This window comes from Symphalangus syndactylus, chromosome 13, assembly GCF_028878055.3.
Source record: "Symphalangus syndactylus isolate Jambi chromosome 13, NHGRI_mSymSyn1-v2.1_pri, whole genome shotgun sequence".
Taxonomy (NCBI): Eukaryota; Metazoa; Chordata; class Mammalia; order Primates; family Hylobatidae; genus Symphalangus; species Symphalangus syndactylus.
In genome coordinates this window covers 43,898,895-43,923,789 of record NC_072435.2, presented here as the reverse complement: position 1 = coordinate 43,923,789, position 24,895 = coordinate 43,898,895, and the positions used below count along the sequence as shown (strand labels likewise).

General features: G+C 51.8%; 1 protein-coding gene across 6 annotated transcripts in view; it reads right to left on the bottom strand.

Annotated features, from left to right (window-relative positions):
• FCHO1 (FCH and mu domain containing endocytic adaptor 1) overlaps positions 1–24,895 on the bottom strand; it is a 39,654-nt gene that overhangs the window by 11,090 nt on the left and 3,669 nt on the right. For 4 of the 6 annotated variants that reach the window (XM_063616256.1, XM_055239287.2, XM_063616255.1 and 1 more), the window contains exons 1-18: positions 24,753–24,850; positions 21,930–21,974; positions 21,609–21,698; positions 21,099–21,168; positions 14,197–14,288; positions 12,609–12,683; positions 10,243–10,384; positions 6,719–6,871; positions 6,404–6,508; positions 4,788–4,886; positions 4,602–4,698; positions 2,891–2,935; positions 2,696–2,780; positions 2,095–2,119; positions 1,662–1,719; positions 1,015–1,193; positions 905–929; positions 490–541 (exon numbers count right to left, since the gene is read on the bottom strand). In XM_063616256.1, the coding sequence (XP_063472326.1) occupies positions 490–541; positions 905–929; positions 1,015–1,193; positions 1,662–1,719; positions 2,095–2,119; positions 2,696–2,780; positions 2,891–2,935; positions 4,602–4,698; positions 4,788–4,886; positions 6,404–6,508; positions 6,719–6,871; positions 10,243–10,384; positions 12,609–12,683; positions 14,197–14,288; positions 21,099–21,125 (1,259 nt within the window). In that variant the 5' untranslated portion in view covers positions 21,126–21,168; positions 21,609–21,698; positions 21,930–21,974; positions 24,753–24,850. Of the gene's footprint in view, positions 1–489; positions 542–904; positions 930–1,014; positions 1,194–1,661; positions 1,720–2,094; positions 2,120–2,695; positions 2,781–2,890; positions 2,936–4,601; positions 4,699–4,787; positions 4,887–6,403; positions 6,509–6,718; positions 6,872–10,242; positions 10,385–12,608; positions 12,684–14,196; positions 14,289–21,098; positions 21,169–21,608; positions 21,699–21,929; positions 21,975–24,752; positions 24,851–24,895 lie in introns of those variants that run through there. The other 2 variants (XM_055239286.2, XM_055239288.2) reach the window with 2 other exon arrangements.

Below are 24,895 nucleotides of genomic sequence, written 5' to 3'. Positions count from 1 at the left end.
ACAGCGGGCACTCAATAAATGTTCATCAAATGAATGACTAAATGGTCCCTCAAAAGCCAGCATGGGCCAGGCACAATGGCTCATGCCTGTAATCCCAGCACTTTGGGAAGCCGAGGTGGGCAGATCACTTGAGGTCAGGAGTTCAAGACCAGCCGGGCCAACATGGTGAAACCCCATCTCTACTAAAAATACAAAAGTTAGCTGGGTGTGGTGGTGGGTGCCTGTAATCCCAGCTACTTGGGAGGCTGAGGCATGAAAATCGCTTGAACTCAGGAGGTGGAGGTTGCAGTGAGCCGAGATCGCGCCACTGCACTCCAGCCTGGGTGACAGAGTGAGACTCTGTCTGAAAACAAAAACAAAAACAAAAACAAAAAAACCCCAGCATGACGTCAACTCCCAGCCAGGACAAGAGAATACCAGGCAGGGACATGGGGAGGCGGAGGGAGGAGGTGGGGACAGCCCCCACCTGCCCACTCATGTGGAACCCACCTGCTGGTTCTGGGGGCAGACCGAGGTCTCTGGGGTTTCCCAGCAGCGTCCCCTACAAGAGATGCACCTCCTTGAGCCTTTTTGTCACCCTGTCTGCAATGCTCCCCACTCCACAGACCAAGGGACCGAGGCTCGGGGGTGTCCACCCAGTTGTCCAAGGTGATCAGCAAATCAGGCAGACATGGATTCAAGCCTGAGCGAGCCTGTCTCCAGATACTGGCTCCTCCTGGCCCCAGCTACCCCTTTCAGCTCTCACTTAATTTCATAATGACCTCATTTTACAGAAAAGGAGACTGAAGGTCAGTGTGGTTAAGCAGCCTGCCCAAAGTTACAAAACAGAGCTATGATTCAAGCCCAAACCCATAGCCTCCCTTCCTTAGGATCCTCCCTACTCTGAAGACCAAAGGCTACTCACGTGAAGAATGGCGTTTCATGGTGCCCTGTGGACAAAGTGGGCAACATCACACACGAGTGCATCCAGCCAGCCTCTCCAGCAACACCCAGGGCACCCCTCCCACGCCTCACCCCTGGGCCAGGAGGAAGGATGAGGCTGCCCGCAGTGGCCCTGAGCTGTGCCGCAGCTGCCTCGGGGCTGCAGGCTGGAGCCCGGGCCGGGGCGGGCTTGATGTGCACGTAGAACTTGCGGGGCTCTTCATCGTCGAAGTCAGAGTCGCTGGACGAGAAACGGGAGGGCTCGGCCGTGCGTGGGCTGCAGTCAAGGTCCAAGCCAATCCCAACACAAGCTTTCCCCCAGTCAGCTCTCCAATCCAGCCTTGTCCCTCCCTGCTCAAACCCTTTGAGGTCCTGCCCAATCCCATCGCTCACCATGTGCCACCTTCAGTCCTGACACCATGTCCCACCAGCACTCCCATCCCCCAGCCAAGCCTTTGCACAAGCATGCCCAGACCTAACTGGCAAACTCCTATTCAGCTACAAAACCCCAACACTGGTGCCCCCTCCTCCAGGAAACCTTGCTGGCTCTCCTTTTCTCTCTCCCTCTTGCCCAGTGCTGACCTCATAGAGTGGGTGTTTTCATTTAGGTTGGCTTCATCCACAAGGGAGACTCTCTCCAGGATGTACACAGAGAGAATTGCTGAAGGTGGACTGGTTATTGTGGACTATTTTGTCCTTGCTGTGCCAACAACTGCCCCCAGGGGGTGCCAGAAGGATATTGTTCTGGGTCACATCAGGCCGGACAGTGAAACCTTCTTCATCCACCTCTGGACATGTCTAGGGGAGTCGGGGGGCAGCAGTGAGTCAGGCTCCCCACTATGGAACCTTCCATCTCACCCTGCCAACCGCCCCCCGCCCCGCCCCCAGGCCTTGACTCAGACCTCAAAACCAACCCTGATGGCAACAACTGTCTTCCCCGGGTGTGTGGGCAGGTTCCTGGGACAAACTGAGCTTCGGCAGGGACATTATTCACACCCACGTAGTCCACGGGACTTTGCAGCTGAGGTGGGATATGAACCCAGCCCCCAGGCTCCAGCCTGCCCCTCAATCTCGGCTCTTTAGTTTCCAGTAGGGATCCGGACTCTAGGAGCCAAGAGTGGGATCAAACTCCTTCCGCTTGTAGCCCAGCCTGACCCCTCCCACATCACTCACCCCTGAATCGGGCTCCAGGAAATCTCTGGGGATGGAGGAAGAGATGTTGGTGTCAGCTTCCGCAGCCCATCTGGTGCCCCCTGTCAGCCCCCAACACTGGACATGGAAGCTGGGGCAGCTCCCAGGCTCTGATATTGCCCTGACCTAGCCCTAGAGGTGGTGGGACCATGGGGCTTGCTTGGGGAGGGGGTTGAATCTGAAGTTAGCTGAGTAGAGAGTGTTCTCAAACAGCCTGGGAGGGAAGGAATCCTGGAACTCATTTGAAGGGCTGCCTTGTAAAGGCAGGGAAAGTCGGGGCTAGCCTGGCAAACAGAACAATCCTGGGCCAGCTTGGGCAGGGAAAATGCTAGGTTACTCTGGGACAGGCAGTTCCTGGCCTAACCTGGCAAAAGGAAGAATTCTGGACTAGCTTGGGCAGCTGTAATATTGAGCTAGCCTGGGGCAGAGGTACTCCTGGTCTAGCTCGGGTAGAGGGAATCCTGGTCCAGCCTGGAATATGGATACTCCTGGGCTATCCTAGGAGGGGACTTCTGGGATAGCCTGGGCAGGGGAAGGGATCTCGGGCTAGCCTGGGCCAGACTGGGCAGGGGTGCTTCCTCACACAGCTGCAGGTGGCTCTGGCTCCCGCTCCCGCCGGCTTAGTCCCGGAAGGCGAAAGGCCTTGGATCCCCGCAAACGTTTCATCGCTGAAGATAGATTGGGGGGCAGCTGAGCACTGTGAGCCTCCTTTCACATTCAGATCAGTCTCCCTCACCCCCACAGTCCAGCCTGGGCATCCAGGCCCAGACGTACTTGCCTTCCTGCAGGGCAGCCGCACTGTATGCCTCGAAGTCCAGAGGTCCTGAGATGGGAGACAGAAACTCAATTGAGGGGCTGGGCATGGTAGCCCATGCCTGTAATCCCAGCACTTTGGGAGGCCAAGGCGGGCAGATCACCTGAGGTCAGGAGTTGGAGACCAGCCTGGCCACCATGGTGAAACCCTGTCTCTGCTAAAATTACAAAAAAGTTAGCCGGACATGGTGGCAGGCGCCTGTAATCCCAGCTACTCAGGAGGCTGAGGCAGGAGAATCACTTGAACCCAGGAGGCGGAGGTTGCAGTGAGCCGAGACTGCACCGCTGCACTCCAGCCTGGGCAACACAGTAAGACTCTGCCTCAAAAAAATAAAAGAAAATTAGAAAAAAAAGAGAGAGAAAGAAACTAAATTGAGGGTGGGGAGACTGGGCTGGAAAGGGTAGTACACTTTTGGCCACAAAATGGCACCTGGATCTGAACTCAAGGTCCATCAGGTTCCCGGACAAGAACCAGCCCCACATCACCAGGAGTGGGATGGACCAAGGGGCTGGTCTGGTTCCAGCAGGGCAGTGGCACCGTAGGGGGTGACATGAGCTACTTCTAGATACTTCCAGCATTTGTGGCTGGAACTTGGGTTGGGTCGGGGGATGGACCATGCATCTGTGCAGTGGGCTGGGCTTTGAGTGACAGGATGAAAGAACAATGGGGAGCCATGGAAGGTGTGTGAGCAGGAGGACACAACAGATCTGGGGCCTGTGAAGGGCAAGAGTGGGGCCCCATGCAGGAAGGGGTGACCTGAGCCAGGGCCGAGCCAGAGAGACAGGAGGGAGAAAGAACAGATTTTGCTGGTTAACAAGACTTGACATAAGTGTATACCAGCATTTAGTGAGTGCCTACTGTGTGCCTGACACACCCTTTGCCCTTTACCTGCATGAAATCACTGAATGTTACAACATTATTAACATCCTCACTTTACAGATGAGGAAACTGAGGCTCAGAGAAGTCAAAGCACAGGTCCTAGGTCACACAGCAAGTGATGAAGTAAAGACTCAAGCCCAGGTCTCACTTTAAAACTTTTGCTCTTAACTCCTCCCCAGTCCTGCATCTGAGCATTCGCAAATTGTTCTTTTGCTCAACAACCCTCAATGGCTCCCCTAGGCCCTGGGGATGAAGTCTGAACAGCTGAGCCTGGCATTCAAGGCTCCTCTGGGATCTGGTTCAAAGAGATTTACACGTAAGATCAGGCTGGAGAGCTGGACTTGTCAGCAGCCCACTCTTCCCATGAAGAAACCAAGGCCTGGTCATGCGCAGTGGCTCATGCCTGTAATCCCAGCACTTTAGGAGGCTGAGGCAGGCGGATCACCTGAGGTCAAGAGTTCGAGACCAGCCTGGCCAACATGGTGAAACCTTGTCTCTATTAAAAATATAAAAAAAAAAAAAATTAGCTGGGCATGGTGGCACACGCCTGTAGTCCCAGCTACTCGGGGAGGCTGAGGCAGGAGAATCACTTGAACCCCGAGGCAGCAGTTGCAGTGAGCCGAGATTGCACCACTGCACTCCAGCCTGGGAGACATAGGGGGACTCCATCTCAAAAAAAAAAAAAAAAAAAAAAAAACCAAGGCCCAGGGAGGTTCAGTTTCCTGCCTCTGGAGTCCTGCTCATTAACTGCAGCTGTGGCCCCAGAGTTCAACCCCCAATGGCTGCCCTGACTCACCTGGCTTCTCCCGGCCTGTGCCCTTACTCTCTGCAAACTTCCTGAGTAGCATCTCCACGCTGACGTTCTCGATGTTCTGCTTAAATTCCTCATGCACCTGTGCCAGGTGGGCGGGGTGTGTAACTGGTCAAGGCCCCTTTGCCCAGCAGTGACCCCAGCCTCATTCCTCACACCTGCCCGACTCACCTGCCCAATCTGCACGTGCGTGTCCTCCACAGAGTGAGCATAGGAGCCCAGCAGTGCCTTCATGTGCCTCAGGTGTGTCTCCTCCATGGCTTGGAAGCGCTGAAGCAGGAGGGGAGAGGCAGGTGGAAAGAAGGTCAAGGCCAAGAAGGAGTGGCCATGTGACTCAGCCTGACCAATCAGAACACCCTAAGCCCTTGGCTCAGTGATTGATTTGGGGAAGGGCCAATGAGAGTCTGCCCTAGGACTTTTGTTGAATCTACAGGAAAAGATATTTCCATTCCTGAGCCAATGCACTGATGGAATGTAAGTGGGGGTTGCTGGTGCCCAGTTTGATGCACACATGTGCATGCATGCACACACATGCACACACACACACACACACACAAGGGCATGTCTGCCTGGGAGTGATGTCCCCAGAGAGGAAAACAGACTTAAGAAGCATAAATGGTGGTCAGATGTGGTGTATCATGCCTATAATCCCAGCACTTTGGGAGGCCAAGGCAGGTGGATCATCTGAGGTCAGAAGTTCAAGACCAGTCTGGGCAACATGGTGAAACCCTGTTTCTACTAAAAATACAAAAATTAGCTGGGCGTGGTGGCGCGTGCCTGTAATCCCAACTACTAGGGAGGCTGAAGCAGAAGAATCACTTGAGCCCAGGAGGCGGAGGTTGCGGTGAGCCTAGATCATGCCACTGCACTCCAGCCTGAGTGACAGAGACCCCATCTCAAAAAAAAAAGAAGCAGAAATGCATAATTTCCTGCCAGGACTATTTGAGCAAATGGATTCAGCTATGACTGAAACCTCCACAACTCAAAAATAAAACCTTTCAGTTCCCTGAGTTTGTCAGTTTTTAAAAATTTTATTTTATTTTTTTTTATTTTTTTGAGACGGAGTCTCACTCTGTCACCCAGGCTGGAGTGCAGCGGCGCAATCTCGGCTCACTGCAAGCTCCGCCTCCTGGGTTCTCGCCATTCTCCTGCCTCAGCCTCCCGAGCACCTGGGACTACAGGCGCCCACCACCACGCCTGGCTAATTTTTTTGTATTTTTAGTAGAGACAGGGTTTCACCATGTTAGCCAGGATGGTCTTGATCTCCTGACCTCGTGATCCACCCACCTCGGCCTCCCAAAGTGCTGGGATTACAGGTGTGAGTCACCGCGCCCGGCCTTTTTCTTTTTTTTGTATACACCTGTCGGTTTGAATGAAGGTTTCTATCACTTGTAACTTGAAAAAAGTTCTGATTCCTAATCCTGAGTTTCCAATCTGCTTTTATTTATTTTATTTTTTCAAGACAGGGTTCCACTCTATCTTGGCTCACTGCAACCTCTGCCTTCCAGTTCAAGTGATTCTCCCACCTCAGCTTCCTGAGTAGCTGGGATTACAGGCACCTGCCACTACACCCGGCTAATTTTTGTATTTTTAGTAGAGACAGGGTTTTGCCATGTTGGCCAGGCTGGTCTCAAACTCCTGAGCTCAGGTGATCCTCCCACCTCGGCCTCCCAAAGTGCTGGGATGACAGTTGTGAGCCACTGCACCCTTCCTGGGATTTCTGCGCTCCATAACCTCCAGGGCAAAGGCGTGTGTGGGTCTTAAAGGTACAGATGCCTGGTTCTTACCAGGGCTGAGTCCAGCATCTTCTGCTCAAAGTCAGCTCGGGCTGAGTTGTATTTTTCCACTGAGCGCCGCAGGCTCTCTGCCGCCTTCTTGGTTTTAGTCTCTGCCTACAAAGCACAGGGAGGAAACAGGGATGGGAGGGGGACACTCAGGGGGCTTCCCCCAGGTCCCATCACCTGGCAGGTGAACTCTGGGTACCTAGGGTGCGATCACCCCCAGGTTCCAGGACCGTCGCTCTGGGACGTGTTTCCACTCTCTGATCAGGCAGCCCCTCTGCCCTTCGGCAAATTCCTCAGAACCCCCCGCTGTGAGCCCACCTTGTCCATCTCCTTCTGGCTGGTACTCTCCCTCCGCAGCCGCTCCTGGTCCATGCAACGGTTCAGGTAGTTCTCGCGGGACTTGGGTAGGAGCTGGCTGACGCCCGAGAGTACCTGCACAGCATCCAAGGTGCCCACCACTTCCTCCTTGCACTGCGGGGTAGGAGGGGATTTCATGGGTAGACTGTGAAATTCCTGACCTCCCAAACACTCCATGTGATGTCAGCTCCACAGTCTTTTTCTGTGTGTGTGTGTGTGTGTGTGTGTGTGTGTGTGTGTGTGTGTGTGTTTTGTTTTGGTTTTTTTTAGACAGAGTTTCGCTCTTGTTGTCCAGGCTGGAGTGCAGTGGTACAATCTCGGCTCACTGCAATCTCTGCTTCCCGGGGTTCAAGCAATTCTCCTGCCTCAGCCTCCCAAGTAGCTGAGATTACAGGTGCCCACCATCACACCTGGATAATTTTTTGTATTTTTAGTAGAGATGCGGTTTCACCAAGTTGGCCAGGCTGGTCTCTAACTCCTGACCTCAGGTGATCTGCCCACCTTGGCCTCCCAAAGTGCTGGGATTACAGGCATGGGCCACCACGCCCGGCCTGTGTGTGTGTTTTTAACAGCAATGGGGTCTTGCTATGTTGCCCAGGCTGGTCTCGAACTCCTAGACTGAAGCAATCCACCTGCCTCAGCCTCCCAAAGTGTTGGGATTACAGATGTGAGCTACCATGTCCGGCCTGTACATTTTTCATTTCAAAACATTTTTAACTTTTAAAAAAAGTACTATTTACACATGGTTCATATTTCAGAAAGTTGTAAGGGGTAAGCCAGGAAAAAGCCTCCCATATATGGGCCCTCCAGCCTATAAGTCCCCAATTATTACTGTGATACTTCTCTAGAAATAATCCGCATATGGATAAAGATGTTTGTTCTAACCCATGTTTTATGACAAACAGTGGTAGACTGTGTTGCTTAATTCACCGTTTTGTGTGTGCGTGTATGTGTGTGTGTGTGTGTGTGTGTGTGTGTTTTTAGACGGAGTCTTGCTCTTTCACCCAGGCTGGAGTGCAGTGGCACAATCTCAGCTCCCTGCAACCTCCGCCTCCTGGGTTCAAGCAACTCTCCTGCCTCAGCCTCCCAAGTAGCTGGGATTACAAGCATGTGCCACCATGCCCGGCTAATTTTGTATTTTTAGTAGAGACAGGGTTTCACCATTTTGGCCAGGCTGGTCTTGAACTCCTGACTTCAAGTGATCTGCCCGCCTCGGCCTCCCAAAGTGCTGGGATTACAGACATAAGCCACTGTGCCCAGCCTTTTTTTTTTGTTTTTTAAGAGATGGAGTCTCACTATGTTGCCCAAACTGGTCTCTAACTCTTAGGCTCAAGCAATTCTCACACCTCAGCTCAGCCTCCCAAGTAGCTGGGACTACAGGCGTGCACACCACACCTGGCCTGCTTTTACCACTTAAAAATTCACTCCTGGCCAGGCACAATGACCCATGCCTGTAATCCCAACATTTTGGAAGGCTGAGGCAGATATGTTAGATGTTTGACCAGCCTGGGCAACACAGTAGGACCCCTTCTCTCTCTCTCTTTTTGTTGTTTTGTTGTTTTGTTTTGTTTTGTTTTTGAGACAGAGTCTCACTCTGTTGCCCAGGCTGGAGTGCTGTGTCACAATCTCAACTCACTGCAACCTCCACCTCCCAGGCTCAGGTCATTCTCCTGTCTCAGCCTCCTGAGTAGCTGGGATTACAGGTGTGTGTGCCACCATGTCTAGCTAATTTTGTATTTTTAGTATAGACAGGGTTTCACCATGTTGGCCAGGCTGGTCTGGAACTCCTGACTTCAAGTGATACGCCCGCCTCAACTTCCCAAAGTGCTGGGATTACAGGCATGAGCCATTGCTCCTGGCTAGCAAGATCCCTTCTATACAAAAAATTTAAAAATTAGCAAAGCCAGGCGCAGTGGCTCACACCTGTAATCCCAACACTTTGGAAGGCTGAAGTGGGCAGATCACCTGACGTCAGGAGTTCAAGACCAGCCTGGCCAACATGGTGAAACACTGTCTCTACTAAAAATACAAAAAATTAGCCAGGCGTGCACCAGCACGCCTGTAATCCCAATTACCTGGGAGGCTAAGGCAGGAGAATTGCTTGAACCCAGGAGATGGAGGTTGCAGTGAGCTGAGATCATGCACACTGCACTCCAGCCTGGGCAACAGAGCAAGTCTCCATCTCAAAAAAACAAAACAAAATAAAACAAAAACAAAGTATTACCAACTCCCTTTTTAAACAAGAGTTAAAAACATGCAGATTTTGGAACTCTGTAAAGGCAATGCATCTATGATTCTACAATTCTAAGCTTTGGATATTGTGGAATTCTAAGAGTCTAAGACGGTTCTTCCAAGATTCTAGGTTTATAAGAGTGTAAAAATAGTAAATATGAATATCTGTATCTTCCAATGCTTTAGAACAGCTGTTGGCAAATATTTTCTGTAAAGGGACAGATAGTAAATGTGTTTGGCTTGATAGAAACATTTGACTCTGTAGCTGCAGTGCCAAACAGCCACAGATGACAGGCACATCAATGGGCATGGCTGTGTGCCAATAAAACTTTATTTACTGGCACTGATATGTGACTGTCATACAATTTTCACATGTGGTGAAATTTTATTTTTCTTTAGATTTTTTTCTAACCCTTTAATAATGTAAAAACCAGTGATAACCCATCTCTCTCTCTCTCTCTCTTTATTTATTTATTTTTTTTTGAGACAGAGTCTTTCTCTGTTGCCTAGGCTGGAGTGCAGTGGCATGATCATGGCTCACTGCAGCCTCGACCTCCCATGCTCAAGTGATCCTCCCACCTCAGCCTCTTGAGTAGCCGGGACTACCGGCATGTGCCACCATGCCTGAGTAGTTTTGGGTGTGTGTGTGTGTTTTTTTTTTTTTGGTAAAGATGGGGTCTCCCTATGTTGCCCAGGCTGGTCTCAAACTCCTGGAGGATCCTGGGCTCCAGCCATCCTCCCGCTCAGCCTCCCAAAGTGCTGGGATTATAGGCATTAGTCACTACGCCAGGCCCAAACATTTTTTAAAAATTAGCCAGGCATGGTGGCGTGCACCCGTAGTCCCAGCTATTCTGTGGGGGCTGAGGCAGGAGGTTCGCTTGAGCCCAAGTGTTTGAGGCTGCAGGGAGCTCTGATCACGCCACTGCACGTGGGTGACAGAGTGAGACCCTGTCTCTTAAAAACAAACAAGCAAAAAAAAAAAACAAAAACCCTTCTTAGCTGTACAAACACTGGTGGGGGGTGGGCAGGATTCGGCCCGTGGGCCACAGTGTGCTAACTCCTGGTCTGGAATTTTGCAAGTTTGAAATTCAACAATGCTCAGGTCTGTAAGACCCTGGGCTTGACGTTGTGGAATTAATGGAATTCTCGGAAGTGGACACCCGCAGGTTATAAGGCCCCAGAAGATCTGGGGTCCTGTGAGCTGCTGGTGTTTCACACCCACCCAGCCGCTGGGCGGCGCCCACGACACACACCTTCTTGTGGGTCTTGAGCTGTTCCTCGCCGTAGCGTAGAACGTCCTTGATGAGATCCTGTAACTTCCGTGTCAGTTCCAGGTGGCACAGCGCCAGCTTGTCCGAGGAGACGCGGAAGACCTCCCAAAGAGGGGCGAAGGTCCTGAGGGCAGGCAAGGTCACACCCAGGGTTCCTCAGGCTCACCCCACCCCGGGACAGCGCTGGCACTGGCTCAGGTATGTGCTGTACGCTGAGCCCTGCTAAACATGAATGAATACTAATTCATTTAATCTCCATGGCAGCTGTAAGAGGCGGGCTTGTGACAGATGGGGAAACTGAGGCATAGGGCGCTCTATAGCTCTTCCCAAGGCCCCTCAACAAATCAACATTAGAGCTGGAATTTAAACCCAGGCCCTGGTAATCCCAGCACTTTGGGAGGCCAAGTCGAGCAGGTCACTTGAGGTCAGGAGTTCCAGACCAGCCTGAGCAACATGGTGAAACCCCCGTCTGTACTTAAAACACAAAAATTAGCTGGGTGTGGCAGAAGAATCGCTTGAACCGGGGAGGCGGAGCTTGCAGTGAGCCGAGATCGCACCACTGCACTCCAGCCTGGGTGATACAGCGAGACTCCATCTCAAAAAAAAAAAAAAAAAGGCTCACGCCTATAATCCCAGCACTTTGGGAGGCTGAGGCGAGCAGATCACAAGGTCAGGAGATTGAGAGCATCCTGGCTAACATGGTGAAATCCCGTCTCTACTAAAAATACAAAAAATTAGCTGGGCGTGGTGGCAGGCGCCTGTAGTCCCAGCTGCTCAGGAGGCTGAGGCAGGAGAATGGCGTGAACCCGGGAGGCGGAGCTTGCAGTGAGCCGAGATCGCGCCACTGCATTCCAGCCTGGGCGACAGAGTGAGACTCTGTCTCAAAACAAAACAAAACAAAACAAAACAAAAAAAGAGTGTCTAAGACACCACATGCCCCAATCAAGTCAATTTGGCCTGCCCCACTCAGCAGAAGCCCCGTCCAGCCTCCCCCCACCTTCTCCTCCTGCTGCCTCCACTTCTGCCCTCCCCACAGAACTTTTGCCTCACAGCAGCCACAAAGAAAATTGCAAATGCCATCAGGGGACCACATTATGTGTTGTGTTTTGTTTTTATTTTTGTTTTTTTTTTTGAGGCAGGGTCTGGCTCTGTCACCCAGACTGAAGTGTAGTGGTACAATCATGGCTCACTGCAGCCTCCATCTCCTGGGTTCAAGCCATCCTCCTGCCTCAGCCTCCTAAGTAGCTGGGACTGCAGGCACATGCCACCATGCCCGGCTAATTTTTGCATTTTTAGTAGAGACAGGGGTTTCTCCTTGTTGTCCAGGCTGATCTTGAACTTTTGGCCTCAAGTGATCCTCCCACCTCAGCTTCCCAAAATGCCGGGATTAAAGGCTTGAGCCACCGCACCCAGGCATAAGGTTCATGTAGAGTCATTTGTGTGTCAGGCCCCTGAGGCCTCGCCCTGCCATCTCCTCTCCTACTTCCTTTCCACGTTCCCCAAGCCCTGCAGCCACGCCAGCCTCCTCACTCTTCCTTAAACATGCCACACCTGTCAACTCAGGGCCTTTGCACTGGCTGAGCCACTTGCCCGGGTGTCTGTCCCTCAGACATCCCCATGGCCAGCCCCTTTCTATTAAGGTCTCAGCTCAGGGAGGTCGGGCCCACCCCAGAGAAAGTGCCAGATCTCTCACACTCCTATCTCATTCCCTTCCCAGCACTTTTTTTTTTTCGAAACGGAGTTTTTGCTCTTATTGCCCAGGCTGGAGTGCAGTGGTACGATCTCAGCTCACTGCAACCTCTGCCTCCCAGGTTCAAGCGATTCTCCTGACTCAGCCTCCTGAGTAGCTGGGATTACAGGCACCCACCACCACACTCAACTAATTTTGTATTTTTAGTAGAGACGGGCTTTCACCATGTTGCCCAGGCTGGTCTCGAACTCCTGACCTCCGGTGATCCACCCACTTCAGCCTCCCAAAGTGCTGGGAGTACAGGCATGAGCCACTGCACCTGGCCCCCTTCCCAGCACTTTTCGCCTCAGAAAAAAAAGTTTTTGTTTGTATTTAACATCTCTCTTGTCACGCAACCCAGATGTACATTGCATGAAGGTGGCTGGGGTTTTATCTGTCTGGGTTGCTGCTGGTGCTTGGCACACAGAAGGCACTCAATAAATATTTGTGGAATGAATGAATGAGCTAGTGTGTGAATGAATGATATACATCCCTCTATCCAATTAGCCCCATAATCGAGGTGGATGACACTCTATTCTACATGCCCCGAGTGTGAAGCGATGTCCACCAAGGAGGAGGCTCCCAATGTCCCCATGTTGGTGAGCCCTACTCCACTCACCCCATGGGGGTCCCGTTGCTGGCCAGCTTGGAGAGTTTTGCCATCGCCTTCGAGTAGGTCTCCTCGATGGTGGCCCTGGGGAGGAGAATGAGATAAAGATGGAGAAACTGCCCGGGCGCAGTGGTTCACGCCTGTAATCCCAGCACTCTGGGAGGCCGAGGCGGACGGATCACCTGAGGTCAGGAGTTCAAGACCAGCCTGGCCAACTTGGTGAAACCCTGTCTCTACTAAAAATACAAAAATTAGCCAGGCGTGGTGGTGCATGCCTGTAATTCCCAGCTACTCGGGAAGTTGAGGCAGGAAAATCGCTTGAACCTACGAGGTGGAGGATGCGGTGAGCTGAGATCGTGCCACTGCACTCCAGCCTGGGTGACAGAGCAAGACTCCATCTCAAAAAAAAAAAAAGATGAAGAAGCTTTCAGACACCATTGAGAGAGGCACTACTCCTCTGGGCCTCAGTTTCCCCATCTGAAACACCTTAGCAGTGGCTTTCCATGATGGGGCGAATGACACAACCCTCTGAGGGATGTTTTGAAAATTCATAGAAGATTTTTTCTTACGTAATGTATTTTATTAACAACAGTAGTAGGCCGGGCATGGTGACTTATGCCTGTAATCCCAGCACTTTGGGAGGCCAGGCAGGAGGATCACTGGAACCCAGGGGTTCAAGACCACCCTGGGCAATATAATGAGACTCCTTCTCTACAAAAAAGTTTTTTTTTTTTAAACTTAGATAGGTGTGGTGGTGCACACCTGTAGTCCCAGCTACTCAGGATTCTGAGGTGGGAGGATCGCTTGGGCCAGGTAGGTCGAGGCTGCAGTGAGGTATGATCAGATCACCCTGGGCAACAAAGTGAGACTCTGTCCTCTATCTCCAAAAAAAAAAGGCAGGGTGCATTGGCTTACGCCTGTAATTCCAGCACTTTTGGAGGCTGAGGCGGGCGGATCACCTGAAGTCAGGAGTTTGAGACCCGCCTGGCCAACATAGTGAAACCTCGTCTCTACTAAAAATATAAAAATTAGCCAGACGTGGTGGCAGGCACCTGTAGTCTCAGCTACTTGGGAGGCTGAGGCAGGAGAATCGCTGGAACCCGGGAGGCAGAGGTTACAGTGAGCCGAGACTGAGCCATTGCACTCCAGCCCGGGCAACAAAAGCGAAACTCTGTTCAAAAAAAAAAAAAAAGTCAGATGTGGTGGTACATGCCTATAGTCCCAGCTACTCGGGAGCTGAGGTAGGAGGATTCCTTGAACTCAGGAGTTCGAGGCTGCAGTGAGCTATGATTGGGTCACTGCACTCTAGCCTGGGCAACAAAGCGAGATCTTGTCTCCAAAAAAAAAATTCCCACCGTGAGTAGGTTATATCATCCTCTTTTGAGGAGGGGAGCTTTCGAAATCAGGTGATTGTTGTTTAAAAGGAGATATGGGCCTGACCGGGTTGAGAATCCGTCATTTCCAGGATTTTCGAGCCCCTCTGGTTCCTGGAATCCCCAGGGTTCTAGCCCCTGACCATGCAGGGAGTAGCCATGAGGTGGGCGTGACTACAGTATGGTGGGCGTGGCCTCTGGTGGATGGGGCTTGGGGACCTCACCTCTCCCGGATGAAGTCTGCCAGCTCCTTGGTGGAGATGGGCCCCTGCTTCACGCTGTGGTACAGGACCTCAAAGCCATGATTTTTCTCGCCCTGCAGGGGATGGGAGTAGAGACTGAGAAAGGATGGAGAGGACATCATAGTTGCTTAGCAACGGGGGCGTGGCCAAGGAGCAGAAGTCCATCCCCTTGGCTGTAGGGACTCATTCAGGCCTGAGCGAATCAGCTTGCTGCATTTCCCCTGGGCCATAGGGATTGTCTATGGACCTTAAATTTGTCCAATCAGAGAGAAGCCTGGGATTTTCTTTTTGTCCCGTAGTTGCTGGGGAGGAATCTCATTTGTTCCATGTCTTTGTCTCCTTCTGTCTTTGTGTCTCTGTCTTTCTCTCTGTTTTTCTCAGTCTCTCTGCCTGTTTCTGTCTCAGTCTCCTCCCCTTTTCTCTTTGTGTCTTTCCATAAATGAGGAATTATGTGGCTACAGGGGATACTGGAAGTCAAATGGAAACCGCGAACCTTAGAAAGAAGCTGACCCAGAGGGCTTTTGTATTTAAAAAAAAAAAAAAAAAAAAAAAAAAAAAAAGTGTGTTGAGCTGGGCGCGGTGGCTCACGCCTTAATCTCAGCACTTTGAGAAGCCAAGGTGGGTGGTTCACTTGAGGTCAGGAGTTCGAGACCAGCCTGGCCAACATGGCAAAACCCCGTCTCTACTAAAAATACAAAAATTAGCCGGGGGTGGTGGTGAGTGCCTGTAATCCCAGCTACTTGGGAGACTGAGGCAGGAGGATTGCTTGAGCCCAGGAGACAGAGGCTGCAGTGAGCTGAGATCCTGCCACTGCACTCCAGCCTGGGTATCAGAGCAAGACTGTCTCAAAATGAATGAATGAATGAATGAATGAATGTAATAAAAATAAAAATAAATTGGAGTAGGTCACGCCTGTAATCCTAACACCTTGGGAGGCTGAGTCAGGCGGATCATGAGGTCAGGAGTTTGAGATCAGCCTGGCCAACATGGTGAAACCCTGTCTCTACTAAAAATACAAAAATTAGCCAGGCATGGTGGCGCACCCCTGTGATCCCAGCTACTTGGGAGGCCGAGGCAGGAGAATTGCTTGAACGCGGGAGGCAGAGGTTGCAGTGAGCCGAGATCGCGCCATTGCACTCCAGCTCTCTCTGGGTGACAGAGTAAGACTCTGTCTCATGGCGGGGGTGGGGGGGTGGGGGGAAGTGTGTATATATATATATATATATATGCATGAAAAGAAGTCAAATTGTCTCTCTTTGCAACATGAACTTATGTATAGGAAGGCCTAAACACGCCACCACAAAACTCCTAGAACTGATAAACAAATTCAGTTAAGTTGCAAAATACAAATATCAACATATGAAAATCAGTAGCGTTTCTATACACCATTAATACAATAGCTGAAAAGAAATCAAGAAAGTGATCCCATTTACAATAGCTACAAAAAAAAGTGTGTTAAATCGAGTTGCTGGATCAAACCAACCCTGAAAGCCACATTCCCCCATAATCATTCGATCTTATACGCCAATACAGTCCCCGTTGCTTAAGTCACTGTAGTTGTGTTTTCTGTTCTTGTCAACGTGGAAATTCCCTCTATGAGAACCCAAAGTAGGGTCCAGGTTTGAGTTCTCTCCCAGGACCCAGCAAAGCCCAGCGCAGAATGAGAGATAGAAAGGGCATTTGAGTTTGTTGAATAAGTGAACAAATGATTCTGCTGTTACCTGCTAGTGCCAGTGGGAACTGAGCATTTCTACCCTGGTGCCTGAGAATGCCTTGCACAAAATCTCTTTACTCCAGTTTCTGGGGTTGTCATGGTCGGGGAGGCCAGGGCTGCACTGTGTGACCCCGGCAAGTCACTGCCCCTCGCTGAGCTTTTAGCAGCTCCTCATTAAGATGGGGCAGGGAGGTTAGAAGCAGTGGCTCACGCCTGTAATCCCAGCACTTTGGGAGGCTGAGGCAGGCAGATCACTTGAGGTCTTGAGTTTGAGACCAGCCTGGCCAACATGGTGAAACCCTGTCTTTACTAAAAATGCAAATTAGCCAAGCACGGTGGCAGGTGCCTGTAATCCCAGCTACTGAGGAGGCTGAGGCAGGAGAATCACTTGAACGCGGGAGGCAGAGGTTGCAATGAGCCAAAATCATGTCACTACACTACAGCCTGGGAGACATCTGCCTCTTACATGGGGATGATACAAGCAGCAAGATAATCCATGTCAATGCTCCCCAAAGCCCCAAAGGCCACTCTAGCTTTTGCTAATTCGTGACATTAGTTATTAATAGTTAGCATTTGTTTTAAATTTGCCTATGTTTCTTCCCCAAAGACATTTATGTAAAACGGCAACTTTTTCTGCCAATCTCAATGGAAAATTAGGACCCTTTGCCGCATGAAAGGAGTAGGAAAAAATGAGGCAACAACTATATCTTACTGCCAGCCAGATTCTGTCATCTGGGAAAGGCATCATGCCTGAACACTACTAAGCTGTCCATTAAAAATGGTAATCAGGCCGGACACGGTGGCTCACACCTGTAGTCCCAGCACTTTGAGAAGCCGAGGCAGGCAGATTATCTGAGGTCAGGAGTTCGAGACCAGACTGGCCAACATGGTGAAACCCCATCTCTACTAAAAATACAAAAATTAGCCAGACATGGTGGCAGGCGCCTGTAGTCCCAAGTACACAGGAGGCTGAAGCAGGAGAATCGCTTGAAGCAGGGAGGCAGAGGTTGCAGTGAGCCAGAGGTTGCAGTGAGCCGAGATCCTGCCACTGCACTCCAGCCTGGCTAACAGAGCTAGACTCTGTCTCAGAAAAAAAAAAGAGGTAATCAGCTGGGGTCTGAGGGAACTAGGGACATTTTAACACCAAATCAGGTCTTGTAATAACACTGGAAGAGAAGGCTTGTGGAGGGATCTGATGCCATTTAAGTCCCAACACACATCAGTGAAGCCATCCCTCTGGCAGCATTTGGCCGGTTTTCCATAAATGGTAGTTTCCTGTGCCCTCCTCCAACCTGCTGGGTTCACCCTCCCAGGTACCTGGAAGCTTGAATGTTACATATATTTTTCTATGTTTGAGACAGGGTCTCGCTCTGTCTCCCCAGCTGGAGTGCAGCGGCACAATCATGGCTCACTGCAGCCTCAAATTCCTGGGCTCAAGAGATCCTCCCACCCCAGCCTCCCAAGTAGCTGGGACCACAGGCATGTGACACCACGCCCGGCTAATTTTTTTTATTTTTAGTAGAGACAGGGCCTTACTATGTTGCCAAGGTTGGTCTCGAACTCCTGGACTCAAGCCATCCTCCCGTCTCAGCCTCCCAAAGTGCCGGGATTACAGGCGTGAGCCACCACATTTGGCCAGAAGCTTGAAGGTTAAAGCCAGAAGTCACTGCTAGATAACGTTTCCTGCTGCACCAATGGAGAAACTGAAGCCAAGACTGGGGCAGACCCAGGTCAGCCTCAAGCCCAAATCTCCCAATGGTCACACTTCATTCTAGAATCATCGATGGGTCCCTATCGCCCACCAGATGCTTAAGTCCAAGTCCATGGCCTGGAATTGCCGCTCCAGCCTCATCTCCTAGCTTCTTCCTAGTCTCATCCACAAAACCGCAAATAGCAAAGACAGGCAGTGCCTTTCCACCACCACATTTTGTCCAGGCTCTTCCTGCCATGAGCTCTCCAGCTTGCATCTCCTTCCACCCATCCACATCCTTCCACTTCCCAAGGATCATTGCCACCTGCTCCAGAAACTTCCCTAACCCTGCTCAACCCCCTCCCCACTTCACTGTTGCTCTCTCCAGCTCGCCAGGAATATATTTTCTCTTTTTTTTTTGAGACGGAGTCTCACTCTGTTGCCCAGGCTGGAGTGCAGTGATGCGATCTTGGCTCACTGCAAGCTCTGCCTCCCGGGTTCACACCATTCTCCTGCCTCAGCCTCCTGAATAGCTGGGACTACAGGTACCCGCCACCACGCCTGGCTAAGTTTTTGTATTTTTAATAGAGACGGGGTTTCACCGTGTTAGTCAGGATGGTCTCGATCTCCTGACCTTGTGATCCGCCTGCCTCGGCCTCCCAAAGTGCTGGGATTACAGGTGTGAGCCACTGCACCCGGCTTTTTTTTTTTGTTGTTTTTTTTTTTTGAGACAGGGTCTTGCTCTGTCATCCACGCTGGAGTCCAGTGGTATGATCTTGGCTCACTGAAACCTCTGCCTCCCAGGCTCAAGGGATCCTCCCACCTCAGCCTCCCAAGTAGCTGGGACCACAGGTGCGCGCCACCACACCCAGGTAATTTTTTGTATTTTTAGTAGAGACAGGGTCTTGCTATGTTGCCCAGGCTGGTCTCAAAGTCCTGGGCTCAGGCGATCCGCCATCTGAGCCTCTCAAAGTGTTTGGATTACAGATGTGAGCTACCATGCTCTGCCTATATTTTCTCTCTTCTTGTGTTTGGAATTGTACTTTCAAAGTTCAAGTGTCCAATCTCCTTATACGCACAGGGTCACTTTGGGTTGGTGACTTCGTCTCTCTGGCCTCAGTTTCCTTCCTTATGTGACACGTGGGGACAACAACAGCACCCAACTCCCAAGGGTCTTGCTGGGATGAGGCTGGCACAGTGCTGGCCCCAGGAGATCCTCGGGTGAGGCTGCACCAGGCACCACCGCCCAGGCCAGCATCTGGGTCTGACTCAGAGCCAACTGCTGGCCCGTTTCCCAGACCTGGCAAACCCCCAGCGGCGTCTGCCTCCCTTGGACTGGGCTGGCAGCCGAGGGTCCTAGGAGGGGCTATCTCAGGTCTGTCTCTCCCACCAGAACTTCTAGACTTCAGACTTGCCTCTGTGCCAGCCAAAGTGTGGTCTTTTTTTTTTTTTTTAAGACGGAGTCTCACTCCATTGCCTAGGCTGGAGTGCAGTGGCACGATCTCACTGCAACTTCCACCTCCCAGGTTCAAGCGATTCTCCTGCCTTAGCCTCTCGAGTAGCTGGGACTACAGGCTCACGCTACTATGCCCAGCTAATTTTTGTATTTTTACAAATACAAAATGTATTTGTAAAATACATTTGTCATGTTGGCCAAGCTGTTCTCCAACTCCTGACCTCAGGTGATCCACTTCCCTCGGCCTCCCAAAATGCTGGGATTACAGGCATGAGCCACTGCGCCCGGCCAAGAGTGTGGTCTTTGTAACAGCTTGTTTATGTCCCTCTCCTGCTCACACTTCCCCCATGGCTCCCTAGTACACTTCATGCTTCGGCCCTGCCCTGGCGCGAAGAGACTGGGGCATCCCTGTCTGGCTTAATCTCCCCTGATGAGAGCCTCCTTTGAGCCATCAGGGCCCCAGCATCACCCAGCAAAGAACCAGGCTTCTGTGGCGGCTTCAATACTAGCAACTGATGACAGATGTCACAGGAGGCCTGCCTGAGTCTGGGGGTGTGTGGGGTGTATGGGGTGGGAGTGGCGGTGCAGGAATTTCATCCCTTTTTCCCAGATGGGGAAACAGAGGTTCAGGCAGGCAAAGTCATTTGCTCAAGGGCTTCCAGCAGAGTCAATTCGAATCCTGAACTCAAAGCTCTTAACCATTCTCTACCAGGATATCTTTGGGTGGGGTGGGGAAGTCGGGGGCGGTTTCTATTTTCTCTTTGCTGATCTGAATTTTCTGCAGCGAGACTGCACGCCTCACGCAATTAAAAAGGATTTAAAATAAATGTAGGTGCCACTGTCGGGGTTCCAAAATGCAGGTGACTTTTGATCCTCAAACAGTCACCTCCATTACACAGCAGTACTAACAGGAGCTCAGAAAGGGGTAGCCCCTCACTGGGGTCACACAGCCTTTCAGGGGCAAATCGGGGAGTCTGACCTTTGGAGAGAGGGCAGAGGTCACACCTCTGCAGGTGGCAAGGGAGTGCGGCCCCTTTAAGAAAGCAAGTGCTTTCAAGAGGAGCCCCAGCTGGGGAGGGAGCAAGGGCAGGAGTGGGGCTTGTTGCCAGGGGCAACCAGTCGCCTAGCAACAGGCTTCCTCACTGCAAGCTCAGGGCTTGCAACTGGGGAAGGGGCTTTCAGACCTGGTCCTTCCCTGACTCCTGGGCCCTCCCCTGTTCACCCATCCTCTGTGGCACCCTGTTAGCCTGGCTCTGCAGGAGGAGTCCCTGTTCCCTGAACTTGCCACTCAATGTCACATCTCTGGTCTTTTGCCCAGGCTTTCTCACAGCAAACACGATTCTGTGTCCTGGTTCCCACTCTAGGACCCCCAAGGCTGGGTTCAGCCCTGGTCCTGCAGGGCTGAAGGTGTCTAAGCTGGCTCTGGGTCCCCCAGACTGGGGACTCCTCCCTTGGGGCTGGGGCTGGGATGGATTCTCTTGGAGGCCCCAGCATCTCCTAGAGCTGGCAGGGGATGAGGTCACAGTGGCAGGGAGAGAGGAAATGAATGAATGAAAACAACTCTGTCTCACTCAGCAGCCCTTGGGCTACAGTAGGTGATCTCCAGCCTGGACAGTGGAGGGGTGCACAGGCCATGAGAGGCCAGGTCAGGAAAACCCCCCAATTCTCCAGGATGGGAAGGGGGTGGAAATTCCCTGGCTGGAATGACCCTGGGTCCTGGAAGTTCAGTTCGGCCCTGGGTTTGAGCACTGACTCTGCACGTTTTCATGGGGCAACTTCAGGTTGCCCAGACGTTTCCACTCTGGGCCTTGGTCTCCCTATGACTTGCCCAAGGTTGTAAGGCCTGTGAGGTCTGGGGTGGGTGTGGATTCAAACCCAGCCTGACTCTTCTCACTTTAACTTCCATCCCTTGCAGACCCTCTACCTGTCCAAGGCTCTACCCACAACTCACCCAGTCCCCCCATCTCCATAAAAGTCCCCACAGCCCTGCCAGCATCCCCCGCCAAAATAAGAGTAGGTCTTACCCAAAAATGCTCCCCAAAATACGACATCCTGATGGTCTCTGTGGAGACCCCTGGAGGCCCCGTCCAGTGCCTGTGTGAAGAGAGAGGCAAGTTTGAGCTACAGAGTCATTGCCAGTGTGGGCTTAGTGGGGGGAAAGTCCCTCCCTGTAGAGGAAGCAGAGAAAGGATGAAGGAGGAACTGAAAGCTCCAATGCTAAGAGCATGCCAGGACCCCTGAGATAATTCAGCCCCAGTGCTGGTCCCAAGTAGCTCCAGTAGAGGGGAACAGAACAAGACACAGATGCCCCCAATTCCACAGAGTCAGAACTGGACTAGGTGGAGGGACAAGAGCTGAGGGAGTCTAGATTGGAGGAGGGGGCATGGAATGTGGGGTTTTTAGGTATGTACAAGAGTTCATAGCAGTGGGTAGGAGCAGTGCTGGATGACCCCTAACCTTGACAGGAAAGCTCTGATCCACTTCACAGATGGGAAAACTGAGCCCTCCCCTCCCCAAGAGGGGAAGCCACTTGCCAAGATCACACAGCTAGGAAGGGACAGTAGATTTGCACTCTGGACTGGCTGAGCCCAGACCTGAGCTCTCAGCTCCACTCCAGGCGGCTCCTGCAGGAAAAGGGTTTGAAGAGAAATAGATGTCGGGGCTGTGATCAGCCATATGGGGGTTGGGGTCCCTGAAGTGTCCCTGAGGGTCCCTTGGGGTCTTCTGAATTCCTCTAGGACAGTCCCCACCTTTTGCACCCTCCTGGGAGTCAGAGCTCACTCCTCACTGTGATGACCCAGCTAGCAGTGCTGCCCCCACGAGTCCCAACCCTGCCCTCAAAAGCCAGTGTTCACCTGGTGTCTGAGTCACTGTCCAGCTCCGTGCCTCAGTTTCCCCATCTGCAAAATAAGAAGGAATGCTTAGAAGAGATCTTGCCGGGGAGCCCCAGGTGTCCCTGCACAAGAGGCTGGGTCAGGCCGCCCGGCAGGGGATGGACAGGCAGTGTCCTTGGCATGTTCTAGAGGCCAGGCTTGTCACTGGAGCCTGCAGGCCTCATGCATAATTCATGACCCCACAGGCAGCTTGGTAGCATCTGGGAACCTGGGAGGCACAGTGGCAGGAGTGACAGGGACCTGTGACCACAGGATGGGGAAGCTCCCAGGGCCTCCCCGGGAAAGGACTGAGCAAGACGTTGGGCAAGGCTGCCCCTCTCTGCACCTCAGTTTACCTAATCTTGAAAGTTAGTTTAGGCTAGGAGTGGTGGCTCACGCCTGTAATCCCAGCACTTTGGGGGACTGAGGCGGGCAGATCACTTGAGGTCAGGAGTTTGAGACCAGCCTGGCCAAAGTGGTGAAACCCTGTCTCTACTAAAAATACAAAAATTAGCCAGGTGTGATGGCGGGCACCTGTAATCCCAGCTACTCGGGAGGCTGAGACAGGAGAATTGCTTGAACCCGGGAGGCGGAGGTTGCAGTGAGCTGAGATGGCGCCACTGCACTCCAGCCTGGGCAACAGAGTAAGACCCTGTCTCAAAAAAAAAGAAAGAAAGAAAGTTAGTTTAATTGGACCCATTATCATTGAGCCTCCAATCCCGGGACTTCTGTGAGTCACCCAAGACCTCCCACTTGCTCACCCAGACTAGAACAATGTCAGGGTACCTGAGGTGATTCAGCCCCGGGCCTGGCCCTGCAGGAGTCCCCAGTCTAGAGAGACACAGCTGGACACAGATATCCCCGTCCTGCATGGTCAGGGCTGGGCCAGATGAAGGGACAAGGTCCAAGAGAGCCTAGACTAAAGGAGGGCTCATGGGAGTTGGGGTTTTAAAGCATGAATAGGAGTTTACTGGGCAAGGAATTATTTGTTTCAACAAACATTCCCAACCCTGCACTGGTTAATGACAGGGCCCCTGAAAAACTTCAGTCCCCACTGCAGCCCCTTAGGAAACCTAGTTTGGTGGCAGGGGTAGGGTGGTGAGCATGCTACATTGACATCCCGAGGGGAAAAGCCCTAAATTTCTGTATCATTTCTTAGCTTCTGTCCATGACCAGGACCCTAAGCATCTCCAAATCTCTTAGAGCTGTGCTGACTGGCATAGGAACCACTAGCCCCATGTAGTGACTTAATTTTTTTTTTTTTTCGGAGACAGGGTCTCGCTCTGTTGCCCAGGCTGGAGTGCAGTGTTGCAATCATAGCTCACTGCAGCCTCGACCTCCCAGGCTCAAAGGAGCCTTGAATAGCAGCCTCCCGAGTAGCTGAGACTACAGGCTAACGCCTGAATAATTTTTGTATTAAGTTTTTTAAATTTTTAATTTTTTAATTTTTTTTGGAGACAGGGTCTTGCTCTGTCACCCAGGCTGGAGTGTGCAGTGGCACGATCACAGCTCATGGCAGCCTCGACTTCCCAGGCTCAAGTGATCCTCCCGTCTCAGCCACCTGAGTAGCTGGGACTACATGCCCAACTAATTAAAAATATTTTTTTTTTTTTTTTTTTTTTTTTTTTTAATAAAGACTAGGTCTCACTAGTGTGGCCCAGGCTAGTCTCGAACTCCTGAGCTCAAGCCATCCTCCTGCCTGGGACCCCCAAAGTGCTGGGATTACAGCCATGAGCCACAACCCCTGGCCTTAATTTTTGTATTAATTTTTGTATTAATGTTAAACCAAGTAAAATGAAATACAATTGGCTGGGCACAGTGACTCACGCCTGTAATCCCAGCACTTTGGGAGGCTGAGGTGGGTGGATCACTTGAGGTCAGAAGTTCGAGACCAGCCTAGCCAACATGGTGAAACCTCATCTCTACCAAAAACTACAAAAATCAGCAGGGCGTGGTGGCACACACCTGTAGTCCCAGCTACTTGGGAGGATGAGGCAGGAGAATCCCTTGAACAGGGAAGGCAGAGGTTGTAGTGAGCCGAGATTGCCCCACTGCACTCCAACCTGGTTGAAAGAGTGAAACTCTGTCTTAAAAAAAAAAAATAATTGACTAAATAAATACATAGATACATACAATTATATGTCCAGCTCCTCAGCTGTGCCAGCCTCTCTTCCAAGGCTCAGTAGCTACAAGGGGCTGGTGGCTGCTGTATTGGATGGCACAGATGAGAAAGTCCTACGGCCAACATTGTTCTAGAAGATCCCAGGAACCAAGGAGCCCAAGTTCCCCAGAAACCAAGAATCTCACTACTGTTTTTACAGTTTCAATTAGGTTGCCTCACCCCACCTCTGGCAGACAGATACACACGGAGCACCAGTATGTGTGCGACCCTGTACCCAACTATTCACACGTATCTGCTCATCCAGTCTTCATGCCATGTCCTCAGAGGCAACCCCAACTTTATGAGGGAAACCGAGGCACAGAGAGATCAGTCATTGGTCCCGGCTGACTGTGATTTTGCCCCTGGTCTGTCTGCCAATGACCTCCTGTTTGAAACCATCACGCATGGCTCTCTGGGTTTCCAAGCCCCCCCTGCTGCCCCCCTAACCCAAACCACCACTCACAGCTGGAGTAGGGGACAGGGGGCACGGCAATGGGTGGCCCTGTGCAGGCTTTGGCCAGCCCAGGAAGTGACACTTGCTACTTCTCCTGAAACCCAGGCTCCGGGCAGGGGGGCCTCCCCTCTGTTCCTGAGGGGGGCCAAGGAGAGATGATGGGTATCTACTGGCCAGGGCTCAAACTCACCGGACAGGGTAGCAAGTGGGATGGGGCCCCTGTCTGATGGGGCAGGCGCCAGGAGACAGCCACGAGGACACTTCCGTCAGCACCAAGTTGGAGGCTTGTGTGCATGGCGGGGGGGGGGGGGGGGGGACAGGAAGCTCACCCCG